This window comes from Lissotriton helveticus, chromosome 6 (genome assembly GCF_964261635.1).
Source record: "Lissotriton helveticus chromosome 6, aLisHel1.1, whole genome shotgun sequence".
NCBI classification, from domain to species: domain Eukaryota; kingdom Metazoa; phylum Chordata; class Amphibia; order Caudata; family Salamandridae; genus Lissotriton; species Lissotriton helveticus.
Window position 1 is genome coordinate 1,222,934,242 of NC_136067.1, and position 22,286 is coordinate 1,222,956,527.

At 42.7% G+C, this 22,286-nt stretch overlaps 1 protein-coding gene and 1 pseudogene across 1 annotated transcript in view; one reads left to right on the forward strand and one right to left on the reverse strand.

Moving 5' to 3' along the window:
• The window catches only part of LOC144761368 (fidgetin-like protein 1), a 49,123-nt pseudogene extending 39,723 nt beyond the window's left edge, over positions 1–9,400 (forward strand).
• RNF217 (ring finger protein 217) overlaps positions 1–22,286 on the reverse strand; it is a 368,186-nt gene that overhangs the window by 147,671 nt on the left and 198,229 nt on the right. Inside the window, exon 3 of the mRNA XM_078648938.1 lies at positions 17,280–17,444. Within this exon, the coding sequence (XP_078505064.1) occupies positions 17,280–17,444 (165 nt within the window). The remainder of the gene's footprint in view (positions 1–17,279; positions 17,445–22,286) is intronic.

The following is a 22,286-nucleotide window of genomic DNA, read 5'->3' on the forward strand; positions in this document are numbered from 1 at the left end:
GCCTATTCCCAAGGAAACAAACAACCAATGTTGGCAAAAAAATCATCTACAGCAGGAGCGAGAGAGGAGGACATGCTTCATCCAACTCTGTTACCCGGTCTAACATGGCTGGTGCGAAAATGAGAAGACCCTTACCCGACTCAATGACCCGGTATAACTTGGTGCAAAAGTGAGCGGTCCCTTCAACATCAGCTTTCTTCAGCCTAGCAGGCTTCCCTATAGGGACTAAGCAATGAAGGGAGTGTAAATAGTTGTAGGCACTGGGGCCGATTTTCACTTTATTTTTTATATGCGGTGGAATAGCATGTTTTGATTCATTATAAGGGTGATAGATGCTATACTTCAATAAGTTTTTGGTGGGGAAGTTGGGAATTGTGGTTGTTTTTATATTTGTCACAACACAAACATTTCACTCTTTATGTAGGCACAACAATGATTAACTTTAAATCACTGTGATACGTAACAGTAAGACTGTCCCAAAGTTCATTTCTTGGAATGCGCACAATAAAGTTAAAAAAAGGGTGTTACTAAACCAGGCTAAATTGCCCCAGTGGTACTCCTGTTGCAAGAAACCACCTGTTGGGAAACTAATGAGAATTTTTGGCCCCTTATCGTTTTAACCGGGTCTATCAAGCAGGTTTTACTAGGGGTCCACGAGTCCTGCTATACTGCTCAATAAACCATTCCACTGAGCAGTTGCTGACATTGTCGGTGATGTATTTAAGTAGTAGGATCAAAGGAAGGACGAGCCTGGATGATACTAACCATATATGTGCCTCCCACCTTGATCAAATCCAACGTGATTGAACTGGCGAAGGTTACTCTGAAAGCTGCAGCTCAGGGAATGATTGTAGTAGGTGAATAACAATTTAATGCATTCACATATCAAAACTAAAGATGCAGCCAATCCTCGCAGCAGACCTGCAACTCTAAAGCAGTGGGCTGACACACTGGGACTCAGCGATGTTTGGAGGGTCAGAAACCCGGATATACGCAATACACATTATTCACATTCGCACAAGTTCTATTCACAATTGGATTATTTCTTTGTCACGGCGGAAAACTTTGTGGGGGTGCCAGGGGTAGCGCTATTGCCACGATTTTTATCAGATCATTGTCCAACCTAGCTGACCCCGAGGACAATAGCGGACAGGTATACAGACAGTGGCGACTCCACCACAGGTGGTATAAGATGAAAAGTTTCAGAAATACGTTAGAGATAAGATTGCTAATTACATGAAATTGAACTCCACCCCATGGATATCCCACATCAGAAAGTTCCAAAGAGGGTCATTCAAGCAAAATGATATCCTACCTGGCAGGCAGGAATGGTGCAGAGAGCAAGAACAATCAGCCCTTGAGGAGCAGATAAAGTCCTTAGGGCAACACCAAATTACATCTCTGGATGTAGAGGGGCAGCGTCTGTTGGAAGCCACCAGGTTGACCCTCACACAATGTATGCTAGATGACGCCAGAGTGGCTCAGAGAGCCGCACAGCATAGGATTTCCTAATTTGGGGACAAGATTAACTTACTGGCTTGCCAACAAGGTAGTAGAGTCTAGATTTGTACTCAAAATTATGGGAAGTGATGAGAATATACTCCACAATTCGAAAGGGATACCCAATGCTTCAGTGAGCAACTACAAAACACTCTACCAGTCACACAAACCTGGGCTGATTGAAAGGAAACTACCAATAGTCAAAGAACTGAAAATTCCACAGCGTTCCTTAGCCTACAAGACCAAATTAGATGTTCAACTTACGGAGGGGGAATTGGCTGTAGCCCTAAAGGGTTTGCCTATAGAATTTATCAAAAATTATGCTGCTAGTTTGATTGAATCTATGCTCGATATATTCAAGGAGCCCTCAAGATAAAGAAACTCTCCTAGATATGTGTGGTGCCATCATAATGGTGATTACCAAACCCATCAACTACTTCAGAGGTTTGCCTCATTCAGGCTGATTTTCCTGATAAACATGAATGGTAAGATAGTGGTGAAGGTTCTGGTTGAAAGGTGAGGGTGGTATCATGCCAGACACAAACAACATTTTTTATTTATACACTCAATACACTACTAGGGAATCAGGAGGGCATGAAGGAGCTGATTGCTCTGATACAACTAGAGCTTAAAAATGCAGTCGCCTCTGCCGAACTGCCTTTCCTGCATAGTGTGCGGGAAAGCAGGACTTCAGTCAATACTTCTGGAAATGTGTACAATTACTGACTGCTCCCCATCGTCATGTGTTCAGTTTCACGGTGCAAGGTCCAGGCCTTTTCCCAGACTGAGAGACCAAACACAGGGATGACCTCTCTTCCCCCTCCTTTTCGTCTTAATTATGGAGCCACTGGCTGAATGGCTAAGGAGGGACGTGCAGTTTGGGGGAATGGGATGGAAGAGCGGTTTTGAAGACTGCATTTCTTTGTATGTGGACAATGTCACTCTATATATGTGATGCAGCCCTACCTTTCCATCCGAGGTTGATGCAAATCTTGAGGGTATACAGGGATGCGTCCAGCGTCCAGGTGAACTGGGGTAAGTCAGCCATTATACTGCTAGTAAAAAACCCAACCTCGTCTCCTGTCACCCCTGCTCTTAGTGCTGAAAAATCGATACCATAAGAGGTCGAACTTATCTAATTGATCACTAATAAAAAAAAATCCACATAGGGCAAATTTTCTAATTCTAGACTTCCAGTGGCTAGCAAAGATCTTCCCTCTGATCTCAAATGTCTCCGGATACATAACCTGGCCACTGCCAATTCCAATGCTATCAATCTACATTTATAGTTGTTTATGCCTGAGATATCTGTCATGTCAGGTAAGAATGACCAAATGACTCAATAAGTTTATTGTTAAATCTAGTGTTCGAGACATGGCGTGCCATATATACGCCCAGTATTTCAATTAGTCTGGCCATTTCTGGAGTTGATAGGAAACTATCACATCCTCCTTGGTTGCATCAATCACAAATTATTGTCCAGGAGTAAATCTGTCCTTTTCGACCTCTTGGGGGACCAGTGCAAATTATGTAGAACTTTAAGATATAAGAGTTTGAGTCTTAAATCTCACATAAATGTATCATGTCTTGTAAGAAGTTCCTTTAAATCAGTTGTTTCATATTCCCTCTCTAGCATCCCATACTAATGTTGTTGGGCGGAAGTATTAGTTTACTCCATGCTAGAGTGTAATATGAACAGGTTGTAGGGACCAGACATTTTTCCATTTAAGGTTCTATGAATTTTGAGATATGACCTAATAGGTGATCATTTTTGTATGAGCAGCCCTATGATGTGAATATGTTGTACACAACTAGAAAGTTGTCTTTATAGCTAAAAACATGTCGAATAGTCTATAATTCTAATTTCAGTAAATATATTAAGAAAAAAGAGTAAAGAGCTTATGTCTAGAACTAGCTTCTCTCTAAATGATAGTTCCCCTAACATTACACATGTAACTATTATAAAAATCCCGCACAAGGTACCTAAAAAAATCGAGAATGCAATTCCTTATTCTCAAAATTCATTTTATCAGTTATATTAGTTTGATTAGGAAATTAATACATGTAATGATACTCAACGAGTAATGATAATTGTGCTTCAATTATCTATTAGGTGGGGATGATGAGACAAACATAGCTTTGGTAATGGTACACAAAGAATAACAATGAGTGTGATTCAAATACGTATTATATGTTGATGATTACACAATCATTGGTTTGCTATTAATGAGATTGATATATTGGAACTAATAAAATCAATTTTGAGAATATGGAATTTGAGTGTTTTTTTTTATAGTAGTCCATAATCCTCTTGGATGAGTTGTGAAGAATTGATCTTGTCTCCTATAAACAATTGATACAAATATAGTATACCTTATCCACCCAACCTTTCCAGTGTATCTCCTGTCCTCCAGTGTGAATGATGGCATTCTTTTACAAAGTAGCATTAGAGTGCTGTCTTGGGTCAATGCCTAATAACTTGTGCGCAGTTATTAGTGGATCACTGTCACTGGTGGGTGCATTTTTATACTTGTACAGTAGGTCTAGCTCAGAGTCTAGCACTACCCTTTCCCATTGCACCCAGGATGAACAACTGTCATGGAGCAGGTGAAATAGATCAGTTGTGACAGGTGATACACAAAATAACTTCCAGTGCACGGTTATCTGAGGCCCTCTGTATGAGCATGGAGCTTTGTTGATTTTAGCCTCAGTTACTTCCTCCAACCAAGCTAACAATTTTCTGTCTTTATTAATAATTTCTACTCTTCCCCATACAGATAATTTCAACATCTTCCAACGGAACAGGTCATTATGTGTTTTGGGTATGAGGGGATCCAGGTTGCAGGCGCTATATTTTTCAACCCAGGGTTGAGCAAGACTCCCATGTACAAACGTTTCAGCTTCCACTTCATAATATATACACACACTTGTAGACTTTGTGAGTCACCGGGGCTATCCGAAAGGCCACACACTTATTTCATTTTCTTTTATAACCCAGGAATCCAGAGAAGACTTGAATTAAGGACATAAACGCACTATTGAAGTATCAGTGTGGGTTCAGCTATAGATGGGCTGTTAAGAGAGTATATAATAAGACCACGACAAGGACTGCGTAAGTTACTTTATCTAGTTCCTCTATCCAAGCAGCTTGTCCACTTTGTATGAACACTTCATGCACTGAAAGAAAGCCTTTGGAAGCAAATATAAACACCTTGGTTAACATGCCTTGTAGGAACAAAGAGGACAATTTTCACTGATGCCAGAGCAGCGGAATCTCACTGGGAAGCAGAGGTAGAAGTCAACAGTTACACACATTCCCCATTCGCTACCTTGCTAGAATATTCCCCAGATAGTCCCTTTCTGGAAACTTAAATGAGAAGTCTTAATACATTTTTTTGTCTTGGGCGAAGCCAACTAACATGGAAGGGACAGATTTCAAGTTTGTGACATTTTGCCTAAGTTCATTTTAAAATCTCCAAGGGAGCACCTTGTTTTACTTAAACATATTCGTGTAGATGGACTGTAAAATGTCCAAACCCAAATAAATTGACACAAGAATACATCCTTGCTTGCTTCAAAATGTCTGCGAAGGTGCCGTATTAGCTTTCCACCAGAAATCATTTATCATTGATTACTGGACCAAACAATAAAGGAATTAATATCCTTAATCTCTGTTCTAACTGACTAATTACTATTTTCATCTCCTGAAGCAAAAGACCAATGATTTTTCATTATATTTCCCCATCTTCTAAGGAGTGAGTTAATTAGAACTGTTACCATTGTAATGTAGATCTCAGAATGACATCCCTTTCACAAAGCCGTTTGGAGTCTGTCAATTTAGCATATGTGAGTCTGCCTCATAACCCTTAGTAGGAAGAAACATCAATCCAGTTAGACCAATGGCTTTGAAAGACCACTGTCCGAATGAGAACGTCTGGAAACATGGAATGTTTAATTAATAGTTTCATCTTTTCCTGAAATTGATTCATGATTTGCTTTTGGTATTAAAAATTGAACTCGAGATTAAACTGTAAGAAAGAAGCTACTCTCAACCAGTCTATCCCATGTAAGAGGCTGAGTATCCATGGATAATGTTAAAGTTAAGATAGTATGCTTCTGAAGAAAATATTAAACTGCTCGTGTATATCAAACATGAATACTGTCTATTTGCAAGTGCCAGGCAACGACTGCTCGAATTTTGCTGCAGTCTACATTCTCTTAATAATGAATTACAAGACACTGAATTGATAAAGCACTTTTTCTGCCACAAATACAGCACATTTGTTGCTGAGTGGTAAATAGGAATGTGAAGAATGCATCTTTCTCACCTGTATTCGACATGAAGCTATCTTCTTAATGTATCTCCCTCAATGCAAGCACGTTAAACATTTCTTAACCCAAATAATTAATCTTCCCCACAGTAAGCATTCTAAACATTTCTTAACTAGAACATATGTGTTTCAATGATTAAAGGTCCTTGAAAGGGTGGGATCATTGGGATCTGTTTCCTCTAAGTCTCAAAGTTCTTCTATCGTCCTCTGTATCTAGTTCCTGTAGCTACCAAGGGTTAACGAGTCTCCTCAGCCATGCTGCTTATACATCTTACAACTTGACACCACTTTGACATAGTGATGCCTAAATATTTACCCTCTTTAGCCCTTGAGAGGACTGCTATGATTTAAATGGGGAGCTTAGCGTGGAATTAAAGCCCTAGGGATAGGTATGTGTGCAGAATGCATCGTCTGAACTTCTTGAACCCTCAAGGGCGACAGCAGCGGTCGAGATATTGGTAGGATAAGAGGGTACAGTAAGGAAATATGAGTGTTATAGAGGCTGCTTGGGGTTGCCTTTTTCAGGTCTGAGGTCTCCATAGTGATGTTTTGCCTTCTTCAGTTGTGAAAGATGATGTAATCTCAAGGGTAAAAAATCCTGGCAGGAGACACATGAGATCCATGCAAGGGATCTTAATGTTGTTTTCTTCTCAAGTTTATTCAGTTAGGATTTGCTTTTTCCCCTCTTCGTGTTTTTGATCAGCCTAGCAGTCTCCCTTGCTTTACTGTCTTTTGTTTAAAGGATCTGAAAAGTGTGCCAGTCATCTGCTTCATAGCCTGATTGCACAGAATGTGGACAGTCTTCCACACTAACGCCTATTATCTTCTAAGGCTAAATCTGCAGAAGGTAACCTCCATCCTATCCGTACAGATTAACGGTAATCAAATCCAGGAAATTCTATACTAGATGAATCTGTAGTGCAACTCTCAAAAAAAGTTCTTCATTCAACGTTGACTACAGTTAAATGCATCGAAACGGAAAAATCAGAATGAACAAACACCAAATGTTTCAAGCGTTACCATGACTTCAGATTAAGAAATCTGACAATGACCTTAAATCAATATGATTTTTACGATTAAATCAATGTCAATTCTATTTGACCAAAAATAGTTCCAAATGATGATGTTTTTGGGCTAGTTTATTTAATAAACAGTGGATATGACGCCCGAGGTGGAAGAAGTTATAAGCATGTGACCTATCAAAATACCATAGATCAGGAACACGACAACACTCATGAGCTCTTCCCGATAACATAAGGTGTTAAACCCACACAATGTTCGGATATTCCATCCCAAACCTATCTCAGTTGTAAATGTGTTTTATGCTACTTATGGAGTGTCCTTCAAAAGGAAAGTGAAATTTCAGAGGTAACCTCAATAAAGATACATAGAGCCCATGAATGGAATTTGAAGCTGGTGTGCCTCTATTCAACTCATGCCAATGTTGCTCCTTCATATTTATAAATCATCTATCTCCATGTCTAAGCTTGAAATAACCACAGCACTTATTGGCCTTTAAAATCTTCCTTCCTACATTGAGTACCTGTCTTTGCGCTTGGGTACTTTACAATATTAATCAAGATCCGTCACACAACGCTCCGATTTTGACAATCGTATAACAGAGATTGAAGTCATCATCAAATAGGCATACATTGCCATCCAGCTCCTCTACAATGCAACAGCATTTCTGCATACACTGGCTCAAGGAGCCATTCATCTTTATTTCCATTTAGTTTAGAATAGATTTCCATCAGCAGCGCCCAAGACTGCCCATCATTTCTTCACCCGTAACCGATTTTACCACAATAGCTCATGTACAGCAAATTTACACTACAAACATGAGAAAGGCTTCACTGAAAACCAAGTTTACTGACTGCATTACCAACTACTCATGCAGGCAGTGTGCTGACCCTGGCAAGATGCCCACGAAATGACAGGGATAAGAGGCAGTCCTTTTTGACAAAGAATAATATTTATAAATTAAAGGGCGTGCAGAAAATGATGCATGATGGGCAAATGGGCTGCCACCTTCAATGGAGTCAGCTGGCATGCAGATAAGTTTATGTGGAAATCCAGGACTACAAAAGCATGTTGAGAACAGCAGTGATGCAGACATCGAACACCAGGCTACCTCGTGTAAAAACCAGAGACCAGATAACTCGGATGCGCTGGCAACTTTCAAATCTATTGACAGAATAATGTGGTTCCTACATAGTCTGGACTAAACCTGATTTTCCCTTATTGTCTGTCTCTTTAGGTGGGCAGCCTGGGAGCAAAGGGTCTGGCAAATGCTCTATATTCAGAAATAATGATGTTCCAATCATTGTTCCAGTAAGCAAGCAGGTCATTTATCCTTTGGACAGAATCTTACTTCTTCAAGCACGCCATGTCTGACTAGAGGAGTGTTCCTTTCTGGAAAGAGGAAAGCATTTTACAGTTGCCGTAATGAAAACAAAAAAGAAGGTCCCAGCCATAGACTATACAGTAATTCTGAAGCCCAAACGTTTCATCGGAAATGGATACCAAGAAATTGAAACAACTGCAAAGGAGCAACTCTGGGTAGATCAGCAGAAAATGATAACCAGGCCCATCATACTTCTTCCTGTTTGTTATACAATGGTGGGTGCCATTGTGTGCACCATCATCTCAGAGATTGTAGGGAAAGTGTGTACCCATGGGGTATCTAAACAAGAGGCTGTCGATAACTATGGAACAATGCAAAGCAAGCCTTCTAAGGCACAGCCTCTGGATCAAAGTTTCCTGTGGATGAGCTATTAAAGAACATAGTACCAAAGCTTACTGTGTTCATACAGTGTTAAATCATAGACCACAGACCACCAGTAAACAGGGTTAACATTGCAGGTATTGAATTTACTACGGTAACTATAAAGGAGATTGTAGTATGGCCAATGTTGAGGCCGGATAGATTTATAGGGTTGGTAGGACCCCCAAAAGGGATTCTTTTCTTTGGCCCACCTAGAAATGGAAAAACTATTATAAGGAAATATTTTGTATGTCAGCCTGGGACCACCTTGTTTAGCATATTTGCTTATTCTTTGACATCAAAATGGGTTGAAGAGAGGGAAAAGAATGGAACATACGCTGGTTGCTGGGGCGCGATATAACCAGCCTACAGCGATCTTTATTGATAAAGTTGATTCTCTGCTGTATCAGTGAGGGGAGGGAGAGCATGAATCTTCAGATTACAAACTGAGTTTTGGTGCAGTCGGAAGGTACTACAATTTCATCTGAGGAATGCAATCTCATAGTATGAACTACAAAAAGACCACAAGAAATTGAGGAGGCTGCTCGAAGATTACAGAAAAGACTATAAATAACTTTACCTAAACCTTCAGCAAGGAAACAAGTAGCTGTTAATCTAGTGTTGAGGAAGAGCTGGTGTCTGAATTTGGGTAAAGTCAAACTTGTAGTCAAAGAAGCTGAAGATTTTCTGGAGAAGACATGACACAGCATAGCAGAGAAGCTTCCTCAGTCCCACACACAGCCGACAAGTCAAAGACATTTAAACTATCACATCTGATCAAAATGTTCAGTTTTGTAGAGGATAGCCTTAGAAGCAAGGCGTCTTGAAATATTGCTCTAAGTTATGACCTCTGCAAACTTGGAAATCCTTACATTTGCTCATCTCTTAGTTTTTGCTTTGCTGTCAATACAATTGAGTGTCATAGGAACTAAATTGTATTTGCAATTGGGTTCTCTGTTACTGAGGAACAGGAAGTTGAGCATTTGAAGTTGTTTCATTACCAAGCTTTAGTTTGGGAATGCATTGTTAGGTTTTTTGTAATTGCCAAGATTACTGAGGTGGTTATTGAAATCTTTAGATTTAGGGCCTTATTACACGTTTAATGGTCCTCCTAAAGGCCTGCCACTGCCACACCGACAGGAGAATGGTCAAGCCCATCAAGCACCCGCCGTCCGCCGGATTATCCATGGCGGGTAGTGCTGGTGCAGTCTCACGGTCGCGGCTGTATAAAGCTCATAGGTGAACCTTAAATGCAGATGCCGCCGTAACAGCACCTGCGATTTATAAAGGGGGTGGTGATGGACAGAGCATCTGAATTAAGCAGAACACTCCTACCCAGTCAAAAGATCAGGGCTTGATCCATCACCGTTTTTTAGCTCACTGCACCATCCCAGTTCAGAACCTGGCTACATGCAAATTAGTCTGTCCCTGGCCCAGTGCATCATGGGAACAGGGCAGACCAAATTACCAAGCCAATTCTTTACTGGAAAGGGAACAAGCTTCCGGGGAACGGTTTCTGGCATTACAGCCGTCTTCGGCCCGGCTTGCTTGAATCCTGATGGTGCAGTGAGCAAGGGACTCATGTCTGAGCATACCCTTCCACTCCTATAGTGGCCAAAGCGATTCATACAGGGGGTGGTGATGGACAGAGCATCTGAATTAAGCAGAACACTCCTACCCAGTCAAAAGATCAGGGCTTGATCCATCACCGTTTTTTAGCTCACTGCACCATCCCAGTTCAGAACCTGGCTACATGCAAATTAGTCTGTCCCTGGCCCAGTGCATCATGGGAACAGGGCAGACCAAACTACCAAGCCAATTCTTTACTGGAAAGGAAACAAGCTTCCGGGGACCGGTTTCTGGCATTACAGCCGTCTTCGGCCCGGCTTGCTTGAATCCTGATGGTGCAGTGAGCAAGGGACTCATGTCTGAGCGTACCCTTCCACTCCTATAGTGGCCAAAGCGATTCATAAAGGGGGTGGTGATGGACAGAGCATCTGAATTAAGCAGAACACTCCTACCCAGTCAAAAGATCAGGGCTTGATCCATCACCGTTTTTTAGCTCACTGCACCATCCCAGTTCAGAACCTAGCTACATGCAAATTAGTCTGTCCCTGGCCCAGTGCATCATGGGAACAGGGCAGACCAAACTACCAAGCCAATTCTTTACTGGAAAGGAAACAAGCTTCCGGGGACCGGTTTCTGGCATTACAGCTGTCTTCGGCCCGGCTTGCTTGAATCCTGATGGTGCAGTGAGCAAGGGACTCATGTCTGAGCATACCCTTCCACTCCTATAGTGGCCAAAGCGATTCATAAAGGGGGTGGTGATGGACAGAGCATCTGAATTAAGCAGAAAACTCCTACCCAGTCAAAAGATCAGGGCTTGATCCATCACCGTTTTTTAGCTCACTGCACCATCCCAGTTCAGAACCTGGCTACATGCAAATTAGTCTGTCCCTGGCCCAGTGCATCATGGGAACAGGGCAGACCAAACTACCAAGCCAATTCTTTACTGGAAAGGAAACAAGCTTCCGGGGACCGGTTTCTGGCATTACAGCCGTCTTCGGCCTGGCTTGCTTGAATCCTGATGGTGCAGTGAGCAAGGGACTCATGTCTGAGCATACCCTTCCACTCATTTTGGCCACCACAAGTGTGGAAGGGTATGCTCAGATGTGAGTCCCTTGCTCACTGCACCATCAGGATTCAAGCAAGCCGGGCCGAAAACGGCTGTAATGCCAGAAACCGGTCCCCGGAAGCTTGTTTCCTTTCCAGTAAAGAATTGGCTTGGTAGTTTGGTCTGCCCTGTTTCCATGATGCACTGGGCCAGGGTCAGACTAATTTGCATCTAGCCAGGTTCTGAGCTGGGATGGTGCAGTGAGCTAAAAAACGGTGATGGATCAAGCCCTGATCTTTTGACTGGGTAGGAGTGTTCTGCTTAATTCAGATACTCTGTCCATCACCACCCTCTTTATGAATCGTTTTGGCCACCACAAGTGTGGAAGGGTATGCTCAGATGTGAGTCCCTTGCTCACTGCACCATCAGGATTCAAGCAAGCCGGGCCGAAGACGGCTGTAATGCCAGAAACCGGTCCCCGGAAGCTTGTTTCCTTTCCAGTAAAGAATTGACTTGGTAGTTTGGTCTGCCCTGTTCCCATGATGCACTGGGCCAGGGTCAGACTAATTTGCATGTAGCCAGGTTCTGAGCTGGGATGGTGCAGTGAGCTAAAAAACGGTGATGGATCAAGCCCTGATCTTTTGACTGGGTAGGAGTGTTCTGCTTAATTCAGATACTCTGTCCATCACCACCCCCTTTATGAATCGTTTTGGCCACCACAAGTGTGGAAGGGTATGCTCAGATGTGAGTCCCTTGCTCACTGCACCATCAGGATTCAAGCAAGCCGGGCCGAAGACGGCTGCAATGGCAGAAACCGGTCCCCGGAAGCTTGTTTCCTTTCCAGTAAAAAATTGGCTTGGTAGTTTGGTCTGCCCTGTTCCCATGATGCACTGGGCCAGGGTCAGACTAATTTGCATGTAGCCAGGTTCTGAGCTGGGATGGTGCAGTGAGCTAAAAAACGGTGATGGATCAAGCCCTGATCTTTTGACTGGGTAGGAGTGTTCTGCTTAATTCAGATACTCTGTCCTTCACCACCCCCTTTATGAATCGTTTTGGCCACCACAAGTGTGGAAGGGTATGCTCAGATGTGAGTCCCTTGCTCACTGCACCATCAGGATTCAAGCAAGCCGGGCCGAAGACGGCTGTAATGCCAGAAACCGGTCCCCGGAAGCTTGTTTCCTTTCCAGTAAAGAATTGGCTTGGTAGTTTGGTCTGCCCTGTTCCCATGATGCACTGGGCCAGGGTCAGACTAATTTGCATGTAGCCAGGTTCTGAGCTGTGATGGTGCAGTGAGCTAAAAAACGGTGATGGATCAAGCCCTGATCTTTTGACTGGGTAGGAGTGTTCTGCTTAATTCAGATACTCTGTCCATCACCACCCCCTTTATGAATCGTTTTGGCCACCACAAGTGTGGAAGGGTATGCTCAGATGTGAGTCCCTTGCTCACTGCACCATCAGGATTCAAGCAAGCCGGGCCGAAGACGGCTGTAATGCCAGAAACCGGTCCCCGGAAGCTTGTTTCCTTTCCAGTAAAGAATTGGCTTGGTAGTTTGGTCTGCCCTGTTCCCATGATGCACTGGGCCAGGGTCAGACTAATTTGCATGTAGCCAGGTTCTGAGCTGGGATGGTGCAGTGAGCTAAAAAACGGTGATGGATCAAGCCCTGATCTTTTGACTGGGTAGGAGTGTTCTGCTTAATTCAGATACTCTGTCCATCACCACCCCCTTTATGAATCGTTTTGGCCACCACAAGTGTGGAAGGGTATGCTCAGATGTGAGTCCCTTGCTCACTGCACCATCAGGATTCAAGCAAGCCGGGCCGAAGACGGCTGTAATGCCAGAAACCGGTCCCCGGAAGCTTGTTTCCTTTCCAGTAAAGAATTGGCTTGGTAGTTTGGTCTGCCCTGTTCCCATGATGCACTGGGCCAGGGTCAGACTAATTTGCATGTAGCCAGGTTCTGAGCTGGGATGGTGCAGTGAGCTAAAAAACGGTGATGGATCAAGCCCTGATCTTTTGACTGGGTAGGAGTGTTCTGCTTAATTCAGATACTCTGTCCATCACCACCCCCTTTATGAATCGTTTTGGCCACCACAAGTGTGGAAGGGTATGCTCAGATGTGAGTCCCTTGCTCACTGCACCATCAGGATTCAAGCAAGCCGGGCCGAAGACGGCTGTAATGCCAGAAACCGGTCCTCGGAAGCTTGTTTACTTTCCAGTAAAGAATTGGCTTGGTAGTTTGGTCTGCCCTGTTCCCATGATGCACTGGGCCAGGGTCAGACTAATTTGCATGTAGCCAGGTTCTGAGCTGGGATGGTGCAGTGAGCTAAAAAAACGGTGATGGATCAAGCCCTGATCTTTTGACTGGGTAGGAGTGTTCTGCTTAATTCAGATACTCTGTCCATCACCACCCCCTTTATGAATCGTAACAGCACCTGCAGCACGTTCCTGCATGGTGTGGCATGCATGCCACACTGTGCAGGAACTAGGGTGCAATTCCAGGGTGCACAACATGTGTCCCTCCTCCCCCCGCACGCACCCCCAGGAGCAGCAGGGGGCCCTGTCAGGGCCCACTTAGTTGCCTCTCAACCACCCTTTCCATGGCGGGCTCACCGCCATGATAGGAGTGGTGGACAGGCAACTCCTAATATGCACGGTGGTGCTGAAGCAGCACCACCAGCATATTGCTGCCCCCATCCATTGTTCAAATGCCATGGGACCCTGGATCCCCGACAGACGTGGCGGTCCGACTGCCACACTCTGAAAACTGCGGGCAGACCCACAGTGGTAGCGGTGGTCGGACTGCCACCGCAAGTACGGTGGTCCTCAGGACCGCCGTACTCATAATAAGACCCATAGCCATAATGCTGCAAAACTTAGGGATATTGTAACAAGGATGCAGATTGTTTATATATCGATGGGGGACAGTTCAATGAAAATAAACAAAACCTACTCCTCTGATCAATTTCATTGTAACCTAATTGAAACAAGTACTGGCAAAGCCCATGTATCTGGCTTGCATTTTGTGAAGAGCTACACAGAGAGTAACTCTGGGACAGCCACCTTCACATGTAGTGAGCTGGATGGGGGCAGCTAGTGGGGATTCAAGTTTCTGGTATGAACCTCCAGTGAAGAAAGGAGAAGCTTCTTCTAATGATGGTACAGTTGGCGCAGCTGTGTTTACAGTATGGAATGAATCTGTTAAAGAGTTTTAATTTGCTATAAAATAATTATTAATTTGGGCATACTTTAGTTAGCATAACTAGGCAACACCAGGCCATATTAACAACCATTCATGAAATGCTGCAGAAAAAGACATGCCTATTTTAGGCATACTAGTGTTCCATGCATGTGTGGTTATTATATGAGAATGTTAACTCTTGCTGCCTATTTTAAAACTAACTCCCTGATCAAATAGGTTTACAGGTACCAGCAACAAGGGTTGGTAAGTGAATGGTACAGGACTTAGTAGGGAAAATATCTGGTAGTAACGAAAAGGTTACCTGATTAAGTTATATGTTTATTGTATATGGGCCCAGGTGAGTATGGTAAAAATATAGTCAGGTGACCTGCGTGCTCTATCACATGTCTATATGTATTTCAGAATAACAATAAAAACGCAGCCTCAGCTGTGGTCTGTCCTAATACAAGGGTATAATAACTTGCCCTATTCTTTGGAGAGAGGGAGGTTTGCATTAGACATTCCAGCTTACGTAGCTGAGCTTTGCTGTAGTTTAACAAGCTATTGTATTCCTGTGCATCATAATGTATGATTTATCTCCTTAATTAAATATGTACAGCTGTAAGCAATAAAATGCCTTGGCGGTAGTTATTATTAAGGGTGTTGTACCAACTAATAGACCGATTGGTTGTCATGAAAGAAACATTTTAATCCAACCCTTCCACGCAATGTCTTATTTAAAATGTATTTGCCTTGTGTCCCTAAAACATTAAAAAAAAGAGATGTTATTTTGGAGGAGAACCAGTGATCTTTTGGGCTTTCTTTGGAGAAAGACTTAGTCAGTGTTTTTTTGCAGATGTCTTTATATACTTATAATTATGCTGATTCTTGTGATGCCTTAATTAATATTTTTGTTTTCTGTAATGATAGTATGTTTGAATAAACTCACATGGTTAATAACTTTTGAATTGTATTGTGTGCCGGGTTTCCTAATACCCTTGGACTAAGTCTAAGAGAGACTTAGGGGTATATTATCAACAACTAGCGATAATTTTTGTCTCTAACTTGTTTAGAGACAAAAATTATCGCCGCACATCGGCGATTTTTATCGCAGATAAACCTTGCTATTAGCAAGGTTTATCGCAAATGCGATAAAAAACGCCCGCAATGCATGAATATCGCTGAAAAGTCAGCGATATTCATGCATTATCGAGCAAATGCTCTTAGCCATGTTATCCACCTCCCATTGGATAACATGGCTAAGAACTGCTCAGGGCAGGTGTTAGCTTTTGGAGATATTCGCCCTTAGCGCAAATATCTCCAAAAGTTGGTAATAGGAGATAGCGATGTTAGCGACTGTTTCCAGTCGCTAACATCTTGGCACGCCCACTTTGCATATCATTAGTGATAAATATCACTGACATGCAAAGTGGGGCCCATGATGGTCGCTATCTCCTATTAGCTGTCGCTAACTGGTGTTAGCGACAGCTTGGTAATAGGGAGATAATTTTATCTCCGCTTTCTTGGCTTTTAAAGCCAAAAAAGCGGAGATAAAACCCCTTGATAATATACCCCTTAGTTCCATTCCTACCTAATGACACTCTAGGTTTCCTAATTAGAGCATCAACAGACCTACATTGTCACAGCACCAAAGACATAATGTAAAGTTAATGGCACAGTCAAAGCATCTAAATAGTGCAGTGGCCCAGTATTGATCACATTTGCACCTACAGGAGACAGCCAAAGCGGAGTGGTTGCCAGCTACTAAAACGGAATCTATCCAGATACATTTTCCTATGTGGAACCAGGCCATAGCAGATTGTGATTTCCACTGACTATAATATACTTTTCCTATTATTTTTGTCAAATGAGTCTAATAATTTCATAGATCAAACAGACTAACCTAGAGTTATAGCTCCAACAACAGTGGTGTTAGATCAAAGTCTGTCAGTCAAAATCATCTTTATTCGGATACTCAAATATCCATAAAAGTAAAACCACATTAAGAACATATAAAAACATAAAAAGTATAAAATATGTAACAAAACACAATTCATCACACACAAAAGCGACATACAAAATCACTACAGTTTCAGCAGGGCAATCTTGACCGAGAAACATTATACAGAATAAACACAATTCATCACACACAAATTAAAAAACAGCCTATGCCGTCATGTATAATCACTACAATTTGAGCAGGGCCATCTTAATCAGAAAACATGGTACGCCAGGCCTGAAAAACCGCTTTGAGAAAACAGCCTACATATAAGCTTGTCTCATCCGTCGGCATTTGTAAGAGAAAACTGAATGTCAACTCAAAATCCCAAATATTGTGTTTTTTGAAGAACTGAAGTAAAAAGTGATTTGTATATCTTAAATAAAATTTGCAAAAAAGGGCAAGTGCTGCATGGAGTGACCAAAACTCCAATCACGCGGCAAAGGCACACATCAAGGTTCGTTTGAAAACCCAGGGGAAAGCATAATAAGTATTTTAATGTGCCAGCCATAAAACGAAACAACAAACTTCGTTCCCAGCATCCTGTTGCCGTAAAGAGGCAGTTGGTAGAAGGGCTGACTACAGCCACGTTTAAATAAGCTGTCACTGTTAAACCCCCCCAACAATCCTCGATCAATCTAGTGGTACGCTCAAAATTAAACAGCGTTTTGCTCCGCAAATTACTCCACAGACAGATGAATTTTCAGTTGGTCCGTTCAACCTCCAAACTAAGGTATGAAAGAGAACAATCAGGGAGAGGAGCGTTTAGCACACACTACACACATTTCTTCGTGGGCTTACAAGGCACTGCACATTTTGCAAAGACACAAATATCACTTTTCTTTCGGGAGGGGCAGAACAGGATTTTGCCCCCTCCACCTATTGTAGCTTACCTTGCATCGTGGACATTTTTGGGCATTCCTCTGTCCATGCTCAATCTCGTTGGCCCAGTGACGCAACAGCTTATCTCCTTTTTTGTACTCCTTACAGTTCACACCTTCATGCCAGGGAGAGTGGCACTTAAAACACCAGACAAACTGGCAAGATGGGCACTGTATCTGCATGAATGAAAAAACATTGCAAGTGATTAGGTGTAGAGCCTGTCAAGATAACCAGCCGAAGTAATAATGACCTTACCAATCACAAATAATCCAGTGCAAATAAAATGTACCAGGCCAGGGCAAATAAAATGTTGTGGTTTTCTAAAAACATCTCGAAATGAACGCTCCCTATAACCTTTCTTTATTGTTAATTTGCAGTTTTGTTTATTTCACTATTATACATTAATGCATACGTATACGATATCTATATTCTGGCATTTTTTTTAATTTAAGGTTGCGGCAGAAATTATTTGAACATGGTTTTAATGACTTAAGAATGTAAATTCTGCTTTGCACCTCTTCTGCATTTATCCCTATTCTTTTTAAGTGGGCTCTAGTGTGGCACATTAGAAAATCTGGATTATATGCCTAATTGCATAAAACTAATATTTCACGACATTGTCAGTGAATAATGTAGATACCACGGCCTGGGTTTTTAGAAAGTGCTGAATGCTGTGCCTGGAATCCTCAAAATCGAGCAGACCTAGATCACTCCAGGCCAATATACGGATTAATGGAAATTACCTCTAGTGCGCAAATGCCAGGGACTCGCAAAGGAATATTACAGTTGCTTCAATCAACATAAATCACTTAAATGTCGCATATATGACACTAGTATGTTTCTCAAACATCAGACTAAACATCATAATAAAATAACCTTGTAAACAGACGGTAAGAAAAAGTTACAATCTAGAGGAGCCTGAATGGATATATTATGAGTTGGGAGTGCAAAAGGCGAGGGCTGGAAAGTTTGATTTAATCTCGGCAATTGGTTGTCATTCTTGGCCGCATTTGAGTCCGTTGATATTTTGCATAATCCATAGTTATTTTACACATATTTGCTCCCAGTCTGTAGTGGCTGGGAGGGCAAGCAAAATGATGGGCTGAAATGTATGTGACCCATGTGATAGCAGGCCACAGACTTTTGAAAGCATTTTTCTACATCCCCGTTTATGGTTTTCATGGGACGCTCTACGTGCGACGGATATGGTCAGGCACGCACCCACGCTCGCCCTACTACAGAATTCAAGCCGGACTTCAGTGACACGGGTCTGGGGTGGCTTGCATTCCCGTTCACCACTGATTGGCATATGGATTCTGCCCGTTGGGTGCAGCGCAATGGGCCCAATAATGTCCGTTGGGTGTGGCGCAACGGGACCAATAATGGCGAACATGAATGTATGCAGCGAACAACTGTCACCTGCTGAAACATCTGCAAGATTTGCAGGCCTCGCCTTTAGCCGAAGTAAACACACAAAGAGTCAGTGCCAAAATGAAATATGTTGGTAGTCCAAGTTTAATGTTTGCAGGAAGCCCCCTCAGTTGAAGCAGCCGAACGCAAATTCTAGCCTGAAAGGAGTGGAAAAGATTGTCACTCTTCTGGCGGTACAAGGTCTAATGCTGACACAGGGTCACCTCTCGTTCTGGTGCTGTCACAATCCTAGAAAACAACAGTATCTATCCGGTAACAAGGGCAGACAATGTCACTGACAAAGCAATCAAGAACAGTTCATTCACTGTTGGCTGCTGACAGTGGCTGGCAAGGAATTGGCCGTTTGTGTTCTGGGCTGAGGCAAACAGAACTGGATGCAGTGCTGCTGTATCTGATCTCAAAGTTGTTCACATGCACAGCATGCGTGCCCTTGAGCACACGCATGATCCTTTCAACACTCATGGAAGATATTCTGGTGAACCATGAACGCTGCTGAACGGCCATCACCGATAGAACCTGTGCTTTTCGTTAGAGGACTAGCATCTTTGTGGATAGTTTGGTCTTCACATCTCGGCTACTAGACAGCTTTTAGCTGTCTGCAGGCAAATGTATTTTGCGGACCACGCCAAAACAGTTATAGTGCTCTTACAGGCCTTCCATGCTCACCAAAGCCACTAAATTAACCTGACCTCAACCGCTTGGAAGCTATGGCACAGAGCAGACACACTTAACTTGGAGCAATGTGTAAAGTATATGTACAGGCACTTTACTAACCGTTTAGCAGAGGTAGGTAAAGTGCACAGAGTTCTAAAGGCAGTATAAATATAGGGTTAACCAAGAGGCAAACGTGGGGTGACCATGCCGGAAAGGGAGATTTCCCACTCACAATGTCAAGACTTACTGCCTTTGCCAATGCTTGATTACGTTTTATACATTGTGGTCATGCCATTAGTTTTGACCTTGGTGACCTTGATCAGAAAGGCCTACGGCCAAATGTACAATAAGGAGCTCTAGGACATCTTGTTGTGGTGCTTTCATTCACTTAGACACCCTCTTGTGGTCACTGCTTCTAGAGATCTTCCCCGATCGATGAGCACAACATCGGTGTAGCTTATGGATCCAAACGGTGTAACCTGAATCTCAAACTGATTTAGTCTTACCACCAATCCAAAGCTGAAGACAACATGGTCTTCCCAATGCCCTATTCAAGCTATTGGCCTCACATAGTTCCAGGGTTGTCCTCATTTGCAGCCTGCAGTGATGCACTAAATTAAGTTATACATAATATAATGACAGTTCCCCCAACAAGGAAGTACTGGTGATCAGTGAAGAATCTTGGCCATGCTGACGGAGATTGAATCCAGACCTCCAAAGGCACAACTATCAGCAGCCTTTGTTGAAAATCGCTCTAGGAACTGATGAGGTTTCTAGTTGAGCACACGTTTCTCGGATGTTTACTATAAGGCCCACAGGTAGCATGAGATTAAATGTGGTTTGAGTGGCCTGTACTGCCTCTGCATGAGTTGTTGGTCTTTCTGGACAGCTGTAGAAGTAGGGGTAGGAGTGGTACCTGTTTCACTTGAGGGAATCGTTATAGAGATCAACATTTTGGTGATTATCCCAGGGGACTTCTAGATGCCAAATTGCTTTTCTTGAAATTTATAGAACTTAGATCTCAATGCAAACCAGTGATACTGCTGATTGGAAGTGTGGGTTGAAGTGTAAAATAAGATAGGGTTTCAAACATAGAACTGCCAGAAAAATCCCCATCCCAGAATGTATTCTGCAGTGTCACCTTTTGAAGGATTGCCTTCTGACAAATGTGTTTATGAATCTTAAGCACAGTATGGACCTCTATCCTCCCAGTTAAGGTTAGCATACGCACCACGTTCATTAGTCTTTGTGAACCTTCTGAATGGTACCCCGAATTTCCAGTCTCAGAATATAGAGATGCTTCATTTTTTATTTTTAAATTAAGGAAATTTGCTTTAGGAACTCCAGCATTGATTGTGGAAAACAGTTAGTTGATCTGATGCATTGCCCTTGGGATGGGGAACCCCTTCTCTTTTTTACAGAGTAGTCTGACTGCATTGCCCACTGGTAACGCTGATATGCTGTGATGTTCTGATCAACAAGTTGCTTATCTTCAGTAATGCTTTTTTTAGTGGATATTAGTAACTAACCACAGATTCCTTATCTTTAGAATATCCACAGGTGCCAGACTGAATCCAGAACACTTTGCACAGAAGTGCTCCTGCATGCCTGTAGATGGAGCTGTGCGGCTCAGCGTAGACCGCACTTCATCTTCAAGTGACAATTTGAGCCACATGTAAGAACTACCCCTGCACACTGATGTCAGTTTCTTTCTTGACTCAGTCCACACTCTTCGAAGCAGAGCCCAAACCCAATGAGTCTACCAGTGTTCAGATCTCTAGCTTTTCAGATGGAAAAAGAGAACATTCCTCAGAGTAAGGAGGTGGGAGAGCAGTGAGGCATATTTGGTCAGACAGAGTATCCATCAGAAAGAGTGTTACTGAAGGTAAGTAATTTGTACTACTAATACAGGTTTCTTATTGCAGATTGCTCACCTTTAGAAGAGATACGAAAGCAGTTCTACCCACAGTGGCGGGTCTGTGGAGTGGGCTCAGATCAAGAAGTTCTGCAGAATGGAACATGCAAAATGCCCTTCCCATCAGGCCCGGCTGTCAAGGCAGTAGTGCTTCATGAAAGTATGAATGGATGCTCACATTGAGGCCTGACAAATAACCACAACACGCACGCTGTGTGATAACTCAGTGGTAGGAGCCTCGGCCCTGGTGGAAATAGCTCTCATTCTGTCCAGTAGCTGCTTCTTGGCCAATGCGTAGCAGAACTTGATGCAGAGCGCAATCCATCTTTAAAAATTCCTTATCTGCACCACCATGCCTTTCTGTGCCCTAGGAGACTCCACAAAAAGCAGATTGTTCACCCAGTGTCTGAGCTGCGATCCATGTAAAAGCTCAAGGCTCTCTGGGGTCCAGTCGATAGAGTCTGCCCTCCTCTTTTGAGGGGTGAAGTGGAGCAAAGAATGTTGCGAGGGTAATGGATTGCCCAACGTGAAAAGCAGTCACGAGGAAAAAAAGACCACCTTGTTCCTCAACAGCAGTTTGTCTGGATAAAATGTGGTGTAGGATGGCTGCACTGAGAGAGCCTAAAGTTCACTCATGTGACAAGCTTATGTAATCTAGACAAGGAGCACATTCTTTAGACAGAAGATCAAATCAGCAGATAAACATTGGCTTAAAGGGAATACATATGAGAAAAATCACTACAAATTGAGATCCCAATGTGGCATCACAAATAGTTTAAGGGGAAATGTGTTCAAGCTTTCAGAAACCTCATCAGGACAGGTTATTTAAACAAGGATGACTGGTCTTGCAAATGCAAAAAGCATTGGCAAAGCCATAGGTCTCGCATTTGGGGCCTTATAAGTATTTTGCCATGCAGCACACTTTTACTTATTCTTATTTTCAATACAATGCACCTTTTTGAAATTACAATAGATGTAGACGAAAAGGGAAAAACAAAAGACAGGCAAATGCCGTATT